This window comes from Scardinius erythrophthalmus (assembly GCF_964197995.2).
Source record: "Scardinius erythrophthalmus genome assembly, chromosome: 14".
Classification (NCBI taxonomy): domain Eukaryota; kingdom Metazoa; phylum Chordata; class Actinopteri; order Cypriniformes; family Leuciscidae; genus Scardinius; species Scardinius erythrophthalmus.
The window spans coordinates 7,467,364-7,483,517 of NC_138234.1; the positions used below are offsets into that span (position 1 = coordinate 7,467,364).

Here is a 16,154-nt window from a genome sequence, read left to right on the forward strand (position 1 = left end):
TTCACTATACAATTAAATATTAATTGTAAATAGAACAGAATAAAATAAACAATTCAGACATAATCTTTCAGGTTCCAGAAGTAAGTGACACAACAGACAATCGATAGACAATAGACAATATAAAAACAGTTTGATGGTGATTTTAGGTTATGAACATGAAGACATTGTTTGCTTTTCATTACATCTCTGTTAGTTTAACTTGAATTAATGTGGAGTATAATTTCTGCTCTCTGTTTCTGTTGTAAAGTGCAGTTGGTGTATTCAACAACCCCAATGGACTGTCACAGTTAATAACTAATGTTGTATTATATTATATTATATGCCTAAATTAAATCATTATGTAACAGTTTGTTGTTGTGGGAAGAAGGAGGCGGGAACCAATGAACATTTAAAGACTTGAATAACGTAAAATAAACAAACAACTAAACAAAATGAAACAAACGACTGCGCCACATATAAACAAAACATTTTTTTTTCTATAATGGCTTTTTTCTGATTATTATTAGTTGAAAATGGTTGTGCTGCTTACTGAAGTGTGGAAACTGCGATACAGTGTTTCTTTTTCAGGATTCTTTGATAAACAGAAAGATTGAACAATATTTCTTTGAAATCTTTTGTTTCCTTATACATTTTTTACTGTAATTTTTATCAATTTAAGGTGTCGTTGCTAAATAAAAATATCAATTTATTTAATAAAAAAAGAGTATAGTGACCCCAAACTTGAAAACTGTAGTGTATATTAATCAGATTTAGATTACTTCAGTCTAAAGGAAATGTAAGTGTGAAAGAATTACCGTACATATAGGCCTATACATACACTACTGTTCTGAATAAACAAGAAATGCTTAAGTGTTTTAAATAAAATTGATGCTGTTACTCATTAACTGTATTAGATTAATTAAAAACTTACAATTTCTACTTTTCTTAAATTATGTTATTCAGAGTTTCTGGTCATTATGAATCCTTCAGTGCAGCATTGGCAGCTGTGCAGTTCTTAGTAGTTTTGCATTCAGTTCATTAAGATATTCAGCTGTACTTTCCAATATATGTTTCTGGCCGGAAAGACACAAACATAAATGTATTCATCCAGCAGCACCTCGGAGTCTCTCTTCACTGTAGCAGATGAAGCTGGGGTTTAGTGTGTCCTGTTGAGTTTGCTTTCTTCTTTCAAGACAGCGGTGTATTCAATATTCTTTAGCAACTGAAACAGAAATAGTGAAAAGGGGCCAGGGCTTTGCCAGCACAGCTGAAAATGTAATTATACATTTTTAAAAATAGAAAACAGAACACAGTAAAAACGCCAGTGTTAAAACTACAATATGTAAAAAAAAAAAATCGTCGCTAACCTCTTACAATAACAAAGGCATAGATTGATGACGCATAAGCGGAATTATGGGACTTGTCGTCATGCTGAAGGATCTAATAATGTTTATGGATGAGTGAATACACTGATGTTTTTAACATGACTGTGGTATGAAGCAGATCGTGTTTGCTAATGAGAGACAGATCTCAGCGTCACATGCGAGTCCCGCGGAATAAAGACTAGGGGTGACCCCGAATAGTCGAAGATTCGATGCTTCGATTGGAGGAGCCTGATTCGACTACCGATCTCACGGTCGAATCTTCGCAGAGGTGTTATGAAACGAGGATCATGCCACTTTGGCTATATGAGGGCGCTCAATTATCTAATCTAACTATTTGTGGCTTGTGTTTTGAATATATGTTCCTCTGCACTTTAGGCATTTTGCACACATTTGCTCCTCATCTTGTGACTTGATTCTGATTTATTTTGTTTTGTATTTTTATTTATTAGAAAGGTATATTCTGTTCTAATTTAATTTAGTAAATTAATTGTTTATTTTTTCGGTGCATCGATGTTGTGCTGTACTTAGAGCCTGCTCGCACAGGTAATTTAGCTGATTTAATTTGATTTGCATGATTCTTAGTTTTATTGATCCAAAATGTTTTTATACATTTTCTTCTATATCTTTGTGTGATTTTCTGTACATCGCAGCTTTGAAATGTTAAAGCCCCGCCCCCATACACATGATTCGACTATTAGTTGACTATAGGCAAGACTTGACGATTCTGATTCGACTATGAAAATCCATAGTCGGGGACACCCCTAATAAAGACATTTCATTCTACCGAACTAACATACCCGCAAGTGCTGAATAATACTCATGCATAGGGGTGCGCCGATCCGATATTCGGTATCGGTATTAGTCCGATACTGGCCAAAATCACTGGATCGGATATTGCATGAATCGCGGGAGTATAACCCGATCCGATACGATCACGTCCCTTAGTCCTAAATTGTCATACAAATGCTTAAAGGGGGGGTGAAATGCTCATTTTCACTCAATCTCCTGTTAATCTTGAGTACCTATAGAGTAGTATTGCATCCTTCATATCTCCAAAACGTCTTTAGTTTTATTATATTTATAAAAGAAATATAGGCTGTACCGAGTCTTTCCGGAAAAAACCGAGCGGCTGGGGGCGGGCCGTGTGGGCGGTGTGCTATAGCTGTGCTAACCGAGCTAACAACACAGAGAGACATTTGAAGCACTATACCCAGATAGCAATTACATCTGGCCCGGATCCGTTTTAAGCCCCTTGCCTCCGTTTCTATCTTAGAGACGTTTTCTGATTGTGAACCAGATCCGTGCCAGATAGAGGTTTCAGCTTAAACATTCTAACTGCCATCAGTTCAGTATTTATATCATTTTACAGATCTGGCCCAGATCACTTTTCCCATAGGTAACCGAAAGACATTAGCTGTGTCTGACACTGATTTGGTCCAGATCTGCAATATGAATCTGAGCCGATACTGTTTTCACATAGGCTACACTGGTGTGGCCCGAATCTGTGAAACATATCTGAGCCGACTGCATTTAAAAAAGGGCTAAAAACTGCTCTGGCCCATATCTGCAAAACGGATTTGAGCCAACACTGTTTTGACAGAGACTACCTGATGTGGACCACATCCGAAATACTTTTCTCAACTGTGTGAAGATCTCCGTGGAATAGGCCTAAACATTTTCAAAACAACATGGTTCCTGTCTGCATTTTTTTCTATCTAGAGCATAAGATAAATGCATTTTCATTAAGCTGAGCAATATTATGTGTTTAAAAACTATACAGCAACATTTTGTGATGCTAAGGTCCGTTACAGCACAGGTCCGTTTGAGCTCCGTTTTAGGTCCGTTTTACGATTACGAAAAGTGCGAACGTTGGGTCTCGCTTGACTGCCGTCTTGCAGATACGGTCCACATCCGTACTACGGACTTCAGCCAGAAGCGCCAAAAAATATCATCAAACCAAGCTGTCAACGCAGATTTATTTGACCAGCTACAGGCCAGCTACCACACGTAAGTTTTTATGTGTTTATTCTGTTTATTATGTACATCTATTTGTATGTGTTTATTCTAATTTACTGTCTATTTAAACGTTCAAGTGAAATGCTGTTTGCTTTGTAGATAGCAGTTACAGGCTGTTATTTGCGCACCACAAAGGAGTCTGTGTTATGAAAGCCGCATCTGCTAGCGCTACTGCGCTATACAATAGCCTATGAGTGTAGCACAGAATAGACCCAATTATAGGATAATTATAGGATAACCGAATCAACTTTTTAATATCATGGCATATATTTGCGCTAATGTGCTGAATTTTAAAAGGTAGTCCTAGCTTAGGATGTCCAGACGTCCCCGGTTTCAGGGGACAGTCCCCGTTTTTGGTTGCCTCCGGGAAAATACAGAAAAAACTACCTATGTCCCTGTTTTTTTTTTGAAGATAAAACTTGTATGTATTTCAATCAGACAGTCAAACTAAAAATGTCCCCGTTTTTTCCCAAATTTTGGGATTATGTCCCCGGTTTTGGTCTTGGACATCTGGTCACCTTATCTTAGCTTTAGCTGCTATGTCGGTTCATTTATGAGACGAGCTCCAGGTTCGCCAGCGCCTCCGTGTCCTGATTAGGCCTATCTATTTTCTAATAGCCGACTTATTAAATCCAGAAAATTTGTTGATGAAACATCGAATAAAATTAAGATACAATTAATACAAAACGAAATTAAATTTAAAGACAGGCTTTGTGCTTTCAGTTTGAGGTCTTTTAAAAGATTTAAAAGAAAGTTTTAAAAGATTCATATTGCCGCTTTTAGAGCGCTCACGTCCGTAACGGAGAACTGTCTGTAACTTTTTTTTTTTTTTTTGAAATACATTTCTAAAAAACTGCGACGTAGTCCAGTGCCAGGCTATAGGTTTTTTTCTTACTCGTGGCGCATTTTTGACTGATATGACTCCGGAGCGACTTATAAATAGGCTACGGTAAGTTATTTATTCTTTTTGTGCAAATGTCCCATAAAGTTCCATCCTTTAAGGATTCATTTATGTCCCGTTGACCGGTCCATTCTACGCCAAAAGCAGAATCAATGAAGTCAATAATGTGATGTGGACTGCAGTCAGGTGGTTTGAGTGTGTGCGCGTTTTTTGACGAGTTTTATAGTCTTGATATTGTTTCTTATTCAAAAGTGGTGACTCTTCCCGCGGCCCGGGATAAGGTGGATAAGGTGGTTTGCCCTTTCGGCGGACAGGAGAGGAGGGCAGGAGAGACTGGCGCATCAGCAGCAGGAGCAGCAACAGCTGCCACAGCACCCACAGCACCCACAGCACCCACCTGATTTTTAAGTGCATGTTTTTTTTTTTCACGTTGTGTTAATAAATAGCCTGTGCGTTTTTTATCCATTAATTCTGTGTTTGTTGTTGACTGTGATCTGTGTTAACCCATTTGTGCCCAAATTTTTCTGAATGGTTTCATGCATATAATCCTGTTAATAGTGTCCTATGTGAACATGTTCTGCATTTATTTTCCCCAGGTTTTTTCTTTCTTTCTTGAAAATCATATTTGAATGTGCGGCAACTATAGTTGCCGGTGGGCAAATATGTTGTATGCACCCCTTCAATGTAAAATATGGATAGGAGGAGAACATTTGGCATTTATCTCAAAATAACTGCTTTCAACAGATCAATCTTTATTCATAAACAAATTTATTATGTATAAAAGTCGAAGAACATTTGATGCAGACCCCAAAAAACTGCATCTAGCTTATAATCTCTTGAATATGAAAACACAACAAACAACAAATCCATTTGCCTTAACCATTGTGCGCTGTTCAGGGTCTTTTTCACCCACATTTCTGACTTTCATTCATGGGGATAACATGGATAATTTGACATGGTTTAGTGTAAGATTTTTGCCCATCTTTTGGAAAATGCTGTTTTAAAAGTAACAAATGATCACTTTAACCAGTAGATGGCTGCAGAGCACCACTATTTGCTATTTGCTTTTTGACTAACTGAAAGACATCTTTTCACAAGTTTTTCCAGTTGTACTCATATCTACATATAATGAAATCACAATTATAACAATAAAAGTTTCTTTTTGTCAAAGTTTAGGCACTTTTTGTACTGAAAAAAAAAAATCTGTTTTTCAGTAACGTTATATTATGATTAGAATCAAATGAATTTGATCAATGGACAAAATTCATCCTCAAAATCAGAAACAACACAGAACACACATAGAAATGTATTGGCACACTTTAAATTTGTAGAATTATATGAAAAACAGATGTTTGAAATAAATGATAAACTCTAAAAACTCCAACTTTTCTCTTTGTAACATCCTGATCAGGTTTGATTCTAATCATAATGTAAAAAAATTTAAAAACTGAATTTTTTTTCAGTACAAAAACTGCCAAACTTTGACAAAAAGTTACTTTTATTGTTATAATTGTGATCTAACTGGAAAAACTTGTGAAAAGATGTCTTTTAGTTTGAAACTTTTAGTACTTTTAGAGCTCTGCAGCCATCTACTGGTTAAAGTGATTTTTATTTATTTTTTTACTTTTAAAACGGCATTTTCCAAGATTTGGCCAAAAATCTTACACTAAACCATGTCAAATTATCCATGTTATCCCCATGAATGAAAGTTAGAAAGTTGTGGAACATAGTGCAGAACAAAGTGCAGCCATAACAGGGCATTGTGTATCAAAAAGCTAAATGAAAATAAATAAATACAAATAAATAGAATGAAGAAAAGAAAAAAAAATCTATATAGAGATGTCATTTAAAGGGTTAAGTTATGTTTATGCACTAAACAAGACCAATAAACTTGATTTATTAACCTATTAACACAGTATACCCCATTTTCCCATTATATATGTACTTACAAGGCATTTGCCCACCGGCAACTATAGTTGCCGCTTGGACTTTTGACTAAGTATACAAAAAACTATAGATCTCTTGTAAAATTTGTTTTATTTGGATGATTCTAGAGACCTTCATGATTATGTAGATATATATATGTCAACAAAAAATACTTATTAGTAACACTAAAATGACCTTTCTTTGGGAGGGTTTGCCTTCGCCATGCTTCCTGGAAGTAGGGGTAGGAAGTTGACAGCCTCATGTGACAGGGAGGAAGTGAATACCTTTTTTTTTTTCTTGAAATCCTTTATTTGGTTGTTTGCTTGCATGTCATTGAGAAATAAAACATGGACAACATCTAGAAAAATATTTACAAAAGGAAAATGACAACTATGCACTGCGGCAACTATAGTTGCCGGTGGGCTTAAATGGGTTAATTGTTGACTTTGTTCATGACTTTGTTGTTCTTTTTTTATAATTAAATCTTTGAATTCGTGGTCATTAATTCTGTGTTTGTTGACTTTGTTCACGTTGTTTTAGTATGCGTTTTAATCATTAAAACGATTTATTTCAGCTATAGCCTATAGGCCTACGCATTGCTCCAACTGTATAGCCTTTATCAAGTCAAGTCAAGCATTTTATTTATAGCCAAGGCCTTGTAGTGAAAATGTTTTTCTGGACATTCTGACAACTGACAAAAATGCCGAAAATAAGGCAAAATGACAATCCAGTGGTGATTTAAGCGGAATCGTAACACATCCGGCACAGCTCCGGTAGGCGGAATCGTTTCACGCACCCGTTACGCATCTGTAACGGGATGATCAGGCGGTGCTGGATCGGCGCTGGCACATATCCGTAACAACTGCTAAAAACAGACCAGAAACGGCTTCGGCCCGATGTGCGTTTGGACTCAGGAACGAGTCCGTGAGGCGGATGCGGGCCAGACCCGGCTCTATCGTTTTGCGATTGCGGCCCTGTTCCGTTACAGCGTCCAGTGGCTATCTGGGTACTCACCGCATGCGACAGCGAACCTTTATCATTGTGACTGCTCGATCCTTAAGCATTAGACGATCTGCAAATCCGTCGATCTGGGCTTTGTTTATAAAACAAGCATCGTCGAAATGCAGGGAACAAAGAGTCTTGCACAACCTCTGTTGATGCATCGAAAAAACAAACTCCATCCACTGTTCCCTTAACGCTGGGTTCTTTGGGAATCTGTGCAGGGTTGTCTTGCCCTGGCAACCAAAAACCCACTTCTTTGGTGACATTGACTTCCCTAAAAGCCGAACATAGCGCTTTGAGGTAACGTACTGCTTTCGCTCTCTTCTCTCTCTGGTCTACGAGTGCACGCGCGCCCGCGGAGAAGTGCCCTTAGGACCCATATAAGGAAATTCCGCCCTATCTTACGTAAGACAGAGCCATACATACAACCGGCACATCCGGGAACTTAACTGTCAATTTCGTAACCGCCCCTTTTTAGGGGAAAACAAGCCAGACTTCCCATAGACTTCAATACAAAATAGCGGCACAAAACAACGTCCGTACACAGCCGGCAGACGTGTATAACTTCAGAAATCACTTAGATGAAATATGTCGAGTAATTATATGTCCACCCTGCCTTCCATAGAGCGTGAACGATACATTTATAAACTTAATTTGGGCAACTTAAAAACATATCCCGTTTCATTCTACCAGCGTCAAATTGGTCTAACAACCCCACCCAGTGGTTTACCCGGACATTTACTCGTACCTCATCGAGTCATCACCAGGTAGCCAGTGAATGATTTTACTACGGTTTTAAGAAGTAAACATCTTTAAATGTATAATATTGTGTCTTTATATTTAGAGTAGCTACTGAGTGCACTTTTCTGTCCAGCTATACAACTAGCCTGATTTAGCTTTCGATAGCATCATCCGTAATTCATGATATTTCCATAACAGCAAGATATTGATGATGATGGCAGGCAGAGATTGGCATAAATACATGGAAATGTTTTTAAAATAAAATAAAAAATACAAAATACTGTGTGGAAAAAAATAATTAAATACAAATACATAATAGGGGTAGCCTACTGTGTGAAAAAAAATGTTTAAATACAAATTACATGTTTGTAAGGGTTAGTACACGTCCTCAATCCGTTACTGTGTATGGCGCTCGCTGGATTGTTTTCCCCTAAAAGTGGGCGTGAACCTTTTCAGAGACGTTCTATGACGCTACGCCGGTTGTATGTATACTCGAAAAAATAAAAATTAAGCAGCAGTATTGCACAACTGAGTCATGTTGTGGGCTACTTATTTCTTCCTTTAGGAAAGTAGAACATTTATTGCACTGTTTGAGCATGATGCTTTTTAGATGGCTAGGTTAAGCACAGTGCATCCTCCTGACAAATGTGTTATTAACAGCTTAATTAAGAAAAAAATATATGGTATTGTATCGGTATCGGTATCGACAGATACTCAAGTGTGTGGTATCGGTATCGGTATCGGACATGAAAAAGTGGTATCGAGCCACCCCTACTCATGCAGCTCAGTTTATTAGACGAATGAAACTTGTGAGGTAACGCAGCGCTGTTTCACTGGGTCTACACTATCACACTAAACTGCACTTGAGTGTGTTGAAAGTTATAATGTTATTCTATGTGTTAGTTTGTCTGTATAAGACTAGCAGTAAGCTAGATCAACATTACAATAACATTGTTGGAGAGGAAAGGATACGGCTCTAGTTCTACATGTTAGCAGTAGACACCCCTGGGTGTCGATCAGGACACAAAGAATGAGGAGACTGGCGCTTCTTTCCAAAGTGTATTGAATATTAGTCTAAAATAACAAAAATATACTACATTAGTAGAAGTATAATTTTGTACATTCACAGATGAATCAGTCCCTTCTTAATTCAGAATACTAACATATTGAGAGTATCGCCTCTAAATAACAGTTAAAGCTTAAAATACACAGAGGATGGGCAATTGAAGATAATAGAACTATTGGTCTGGTCACAATAAATTACTTTATTTCATTAATATATATTAGTATATAATATATTATATATTAATGAATACAGATGCATCAGCAAACAATCTAATTTCCCAATTTAGCATAATCAAAGGGAAATAATACTGGATCATCCTTCTGCAGAATAATTAGTTAACATATTACAGACATATACAACGTAAACTGTCACATTTGACTGTATTTAGCAGAAATCATGTTAGGGTAAGTGTACCTTTAAGCACACCAAAATCTAAGTCTAGGTTTTTTTCATAGATATTGACATAGTTTATAAGAAAAATAATTTGTTAAAATGCAAGATGTATCTCTAATTTGAAAATGTATTAATTAGTTGATGTGCATTTTAGAAAATAAAATTAAGATAATTTAGGAATAAAGTCAGAAGTCTGGCTTGGGCTTAATTGGTACTTTGGCACCGTTTAAGCGTATTGATTTTAAGTAAAACATAAATATATTTATTCAGTGACAGGGAAGTATTAAAAAATATATATTTTGCTAATGTTTGATTAGAGCCCTGGGTGGGATGGGTGTTAGTGGCCGGTGGTCAAGAGTCTTAAGTTGGCTTGACTGGAGTTTTGTAGCTGGAGTCAAGCTGGAAGTTTGACTGGTGGGCCCCCCACACCGGGAGTCTGGAGCCTTAAGTCAGCTTTGCTCCCGAGTTATGCCTGGTCAAAGGTGGAAGTTTAACCCGGTGTATCTCGGGAATGAACATGTTTGTACACTAATTGGGTTGGGGTGCTGTAAAAAAAAAAAAAAAAAAATACAAACAAAGGACATGAACACCCTACAAAGGGGTGCCATGCTTTCAAAAAGTACAAAAAGATGTAAGAAACAGCTGTCATCTATCAAAATAACATCAGACTGATGTATTTCTCTGACAGAAAATCTTTTTCTCTTTGTTCTTCAGCTGTGTCTGGTGTTGATGAAGTGAAGTCAGTGTCAGTGACAGTGGGAGATTCAGTCACTCTAAACTCTGGTACTATGAGAGATGATGTGATAGAGTGGAGGTTTGGAGAGCAAAACTCTCCTATAGCTGAAATCAATAGAAAGACTGAAACCTTCTTAACATCTGACTGTCCTGATGGGAGATTCAGACACAGACTGCAGTTGGACTGTTTGACTGGATCTCTGACCATCACGAAAACTGGAACCAATCACTCTGGATTTTATGAAGCTGGTATTAGGAAAATCAGCAGCAAACACACCATACACAAGTCATACAGCGTGACTGTCAGTGGTGAGTTCATCAACTCTTTTATAGTAATAATGAATTTATTTAAGCACCCTAGAATAGTTTAAATGAACATTTATTTGCACAAAAATAAGGCTAAGAAACAACATGTGGAGCTGTTAGTTTAGTTTCTCAAACACTTGATCATGATGCTGAAGTGATGTTCTGATTTGAGTGCTTGTTTCAGAGAGTGCAAAAAAATCCATTTTCCAAACCATGTCTTTACCAAAACACACTTTGATAAATCTGTAATAATGATTTATATTTTAGAGCAGTTGGTTATGGATTTTCAGGAAATTACATACGTCATTCACACAGTGTAGCTTGAAGTAATGTCTGAGTAGCTGTTACTCGATGATCTTCATGTGTTTGTTGTTACAGATGAACTGAAGTCAGCACTATCAGTGATGAAGGGAGAATCTGTCACTCTAAACTCTGGTCTTACTGAGATACAGAGAGAGGATTTTATGCAATGGATGTTTGGAGACATTGGCTTAGCTGAAATCAATAAAACACACAAACGATTCCTCACATCTGATGATGTTCTTGATGGGAGATTCAGAGGCAGAGTGGAGCTGGATCATCAGACTGGATCTCTGACCATCACAAACACCACAACTGAACATGATGGACTCTATGAACTACAGATCAACAGCATCAGATTCACCATAAACAAGAGAATCACCGTTACTGTCACTGTCACTGTTACTGTCTCTGGTGAGTAGATCAAATCTGGCGATGTAAAAGTGTCTTATTTAAATCCTAAAGTTAAAGGGACAATAAGTAGGAATTTCTCCCATCTAGCGGTGAAATTGTATTTTGCATTCAAACGAATAGCGCTCTACAGCGCCTCACTTTTTAAAGTGCGTGTTGCATCTACGGTAGCCGTTATGTACCAAAAAGCTAAGCTTCTAGCACTTCATCGAGTTTTCCTTCGGGTGAACTGGTTTGTTATTTCAAACAAACTGCAACTTGACACAACGAACAAACGAATGTTAGTTTTGATCAAACAAAACTTACAACCTTGTTTTTAGGACCTTCTCTACTTTACTCAATAGCTGCTATTCATCAAAGAGCCTGTTTAACTTTTAACTATAAATGTTATACTGTCTATAAACTAATAAAGTATACAACCAAGCAATGAAAAGCTTGTAATTAAGACAGTAACATTGACTTACCTGTCGAGAAGAAAACAGGAAACTTCAGCGTCTCTTTTGAAAGCTTCCTCCTGCATTAGCTGTCCCGACATTAACCCTTGTTTTTTGTAATCTCCGATCACGATTCCTTTTACGGTCTATTATGGACTTTTTCGACGACGATGACTCCTTATCCTGTGACTCAGCATATGTATTAATGAACGGTGTATAAATAACCGTGCAGTGCAGCCTTTTAAACTTGCCGCGACAGTGACAAGCATAGACATGATGTCTATGGTGACAAGCACCACTCTCTGCTCTGATCCTCCGCTTCTGTTGACTTCAGCCACATGACGCGGACTCTGAACGAAACGCGTTGTGGAAACGCGTTGGCCTAGTACTAGTACGCTATTATAGTTTTTCAAGATGGCGGAACTACATGGAAGCCTCCGTGGACCTACCCGTCCCATGTATATAAAGATAATAAATTCTTCGTTTACGAGGATTAGTCAGATCATTGGCATAGGTATTTGTACACCATTGAGGACATATATATGATTAAAAATATTGCTTTTAGATTATAAAATACCTAAAAAGCTACTTATTGTCCCTTTAAAAGAACATGTTTCAACTTCTTTTGAACACTTAAACACAACATTTGAATCTCAGGACTGTTTCATTCAAAGAATTTTGGTGCAGAAGAGTACAAGATATTTGTGAAATATACTATTATTATCATTTCCATATTGTCTTAACAATTGGTAATTATGACAAGATGAGTTTTATTTGCCTCTTTTTGTTAAACTTAATGTTTTAGTTTTATTTAAATTATTGGTAACATTGATTACGTTTATATTACCAAGGAGCACACCAATTTTGCATGTATTTGTACATGTTTCTCTTTTTGTTTTTTTTTAAAGTTTTTATAATTTTCTGAAAATTGTTTCCCAATGAAGAGAGTAACATTATGGTATTGGAGTAAGTTGGGAGACACTAATGCTAATTGACACTAATTGCTGCATATTTCCAACTGATTTTAAATGGTTAATCTGCATTACTGTTTGTAATGTTCTTATATAAATCAGTCCTGTTCACATCAAACACTCGCTGTAACTCAGTAATACAGAAGATGAACACAGTGAATGAGAATATCATAATAACTGAAATTACATTAGAGGCTCTCATGCTCATTAATGACTTCATTTAAACAGAACCAGATTTATAATTACTGTTTTAGCTATATAGTAGCCGCGTTTCCATTACCCTTCAAATTGCGCAAATTGAAATTGCGAATTGAAAATACGCACAATGGAAACACGTCAATTTCGCAAAAACTCCCGTTTATCGCAAAAAAGTTTTTACGCTCTCATGAGATGGTTTTTCAGGCAATTCGAAAAAGGAATATTTCGCAAAACTGCAATGGAAACAGTTTTTGCGCATTTACAGTCACCTGACTTAGAAGACGCGGTGTGTTTGAGGTCCATGTATCTACGCAAATAATAATTATTTTATATTATTTTATTATAACATTTAATAGGCTATATTTAGAAGATGCTTTATGCAAAAAAGGAACCAAGCTGAGTGTGGAGCGCGCACTGCATGACACGGAGGCGCGAGCGCGAACACATTTTCCTATCAACAGTGGAAACAACTTAAAATACTCTATCATTTCTGGTCATATAGAAAATAATAATACATTATTCTCAACTACTTTTATTTGTGTAAACTCACAATAACAAGAAAACGTTGTGCTTCTGTAAAATAAAAGAAAACAATCAGACGCACTTTCATGATCTCCGTAAACTGCCTATAACAAAATATAGCCTGTGTTGGCTAAAGCTTGAAATGTCCACTTTAAAACGAACAAATTCGAATCAAAGGGTAATACCTTTTGATTATGTAATCCGTCTGCTTAGCAGCGGAGATGGAGATGTGATTTTAGCCAAAACAATAGTTTATTAATAATATTAATGGCTCTTCTCATTCAGCACTGCGGGAAAAACATCAATTCCAAGTTCTAATTTGGCCTTAGAAAACCAGTAAAATCGACATGTTTCCCATATTAATTTGTGAATATTTTAAATGTTTAATAAAGGGGCAAAAAGTCATAAACAAAAATCTGAAAATTCGTCGATATTTACTTTTTTGCGCAGCAGTTAGTATAGCCAGTTCAAATTAAAATTTTGGTGTTCAACTTTGCGTTTTAAAAAGACAACAACCGTTTATTTTTCGTTTTTCAATTACAGGTTAAAAAAGGAAAAACGAATGGATACAAAAGTAGCCTACATGGATCGTTTGGACAGAATACGGGACAGAGTTCTTTATTAAATTAATAAAAGAAACAATAATTAGCCTATAGGAATACTGGATTCTAAATCTCAAAGAAATGCCACAATCAAAACCTCGGAGCAGAAATGAGGGCAAAACACCCAGAAACTCCTTAGGCTTTATGTGTCGTTCGCAGTATTATAAGGGTCTTTCCCTGCCATTAATGCTTGGATAGCACGCCACGTTTCCTTCCATTAATAATAATAATGTCTAATGCGGTGGCTGTGATAGGCCTATTATATAAACCAACGTCCGTTGCCTTGATTTTTGGAATGACTTATCGCGAGAGAAAAAAGGACGTTTAGTCGCATAACATCGGTTAATGGAAACGCCGTCATTTTGCAATAGTTTTTTATCGATATTTAGATAATAGCGCAAAACATTTGCGCAAATCTGTAATGGAAACGCGGCTAGTGTGTGCAGAATTGTTAGGCATGTTGATTTCCTGATCAAGTAAAATGTAATTAATATGGAAGACACTAATACACTAATAATTTATGTTAGTTAGTTATGAAAATGTCAGAGCTCATCTGTATCTGCAGTAAATGCTTTAATAATATTGGCATGTTTCCGAAGGTTTTTAAACTGTTTAATCTGCATTGCTGTTTGTATTGTTCTTATTGAGATCAGTCGTGTGTTCACATCAAACTCCTGCTGTAACACAGTAATACAGAAGATGAACACAGTGAAAAGGAGAATCATGATATCTGAAATTACATTAGAGGCTCATTTATGATTCCCCTTCAACATAATCAGATTCATATTTAAATAGATCAGACTCACAGATTCACTCACACTGATGACTCTCTCTATCATTACAGATCCAGGTCTGTCTACAGGAGCATGGATCGCTGTTGGTGTTGTTCTTGCTGTTCTGCTGCTGTGTGTAGCTGCTGCTGTTGGTGTGATTTACTATCCCATCAAGATCTCTGAATTAATTAAACTAATAGAAGCACGTAAGTATTACAGCTGATAAATCAATATAAATATACTGAGCTTTATTATGCTACAGTAGAGATTAAGTGTAAAATGTTTGTTCATAATCATGTTTCAAACACTTTACATTTGTATGTGTGTGTTGTGTTGTGGTTTTGCTCATAAAAGCAGGGTTAGAAAGAAACATAATCAATACACAGATATTAAAGAGCACTGGCCTGTGGGTTTGTTTAAGAATGAAGGGCTCTGAATGCATTTTTATACAACTTTATACAACTATTTTTTTGTTGTTGTGTGGAAATGACATTTATAGCTAGTCCACACTTTTTAAAATGCATGAAGTCTTCTGTTAGGCTGCATTTACACTGCAGGACTTCATGCCCAATTCCGATTTGCTGACTATATCCGATTTTTTTGATGACCCGCTTACATCATCTTTTAAAAGTGACCCGTATCCGATATTTGCATTTACACTATACACTGCCAAAACAACCAAATGTAGACGTTCTGACCCGGAAAATGAAGTAAAACAGCTCTATATGCAATGGATGCAGAAGCAGACAAAATTAGTGATGCGCGGATCGCGGTCATATCCGCGGGGGCTCTGTGGATAATCCTCGCATCGGGCGGGTCAAGTAAGTAGGCTAATAAAAATAACATTCTGATTAATTTCGGGTGGGTCGCGGGTGGATATGATAAATCATTATTAACGAAAATATTAACTGCATTCTCTAAAATATGAGTATGTTCCATTCCAGTTGAAGTTTCAAGGGAGTAAAGCCTGTTTATGCCATTAAGAAAATGAAATTCTGTCAAATAAATTTTGTTTTAAAGAAATGTTAATTTAAAAGCAGCGCTCATTCATCAGTGTATTATGTTATAAGGCCGTGTGTCCACCAAAGCGTTATTAGCCAGCTGAAAACGCTAGGCGCTCTGCTAAAAACGCTCAGCTGTGGGCTCTTGAGACATTTTGGCAGCGCAGCGTTTTTTCAGTTGAGACGGTTGAGACCGAGACACTTGTTATGATACGGAATATCCGTGAAAGTCTTATTAGTATCTCATTTCACAGATATTTTGTTTCTGTGTTGATTCTATATTAAAATGTCAATACAATGTCATCTGTTGACGTTGTACAAGCAGAATCATGTGGCGGACGCGGTTGGTCGGTGTGGTATTAGTCCCGCCCCTCCTCCACTGTGATTTGACGGTTGGGTAAAAAGTGACAGTGATGAGCGCTGCGTTTTACCAAAAGTTGAACATTCTTCAACTCTCGGCGACCAGTAAAAAACGCCGAACGCTCAGCGCTT

The 16,154-nt window shown here is 36.8% G+C and overlaps 1 protein-coding gene across 1 annotated transcript in view; it reads left to right on the forward strand.

The window, feature by feature from the left end:
- LOC308702299 (uncharacterized protein) overlaps positions 1–16,154 on the forward strand; it is a 31,585-nt gene that overhangs the window by 2,091 nt on the left and 13,340 nt on the right. The window contains exons 3-5 of the mRNA XM_081385010.1: positions 10,124–10,453; positions 10,829–11,164; positions 14,733–14,867. Of these exons, the coding sequence (XP_081241136.1) occupies positions 10,124–10,453; positions 10,829–11,164; positions 14,733–14,867 (801 nt within the window). The remainder of the gene's footprint in view (positions 1–10,123; positions 10,454–10,828; positions 11,165–14,732; positions 14,868–16,154) is intronic.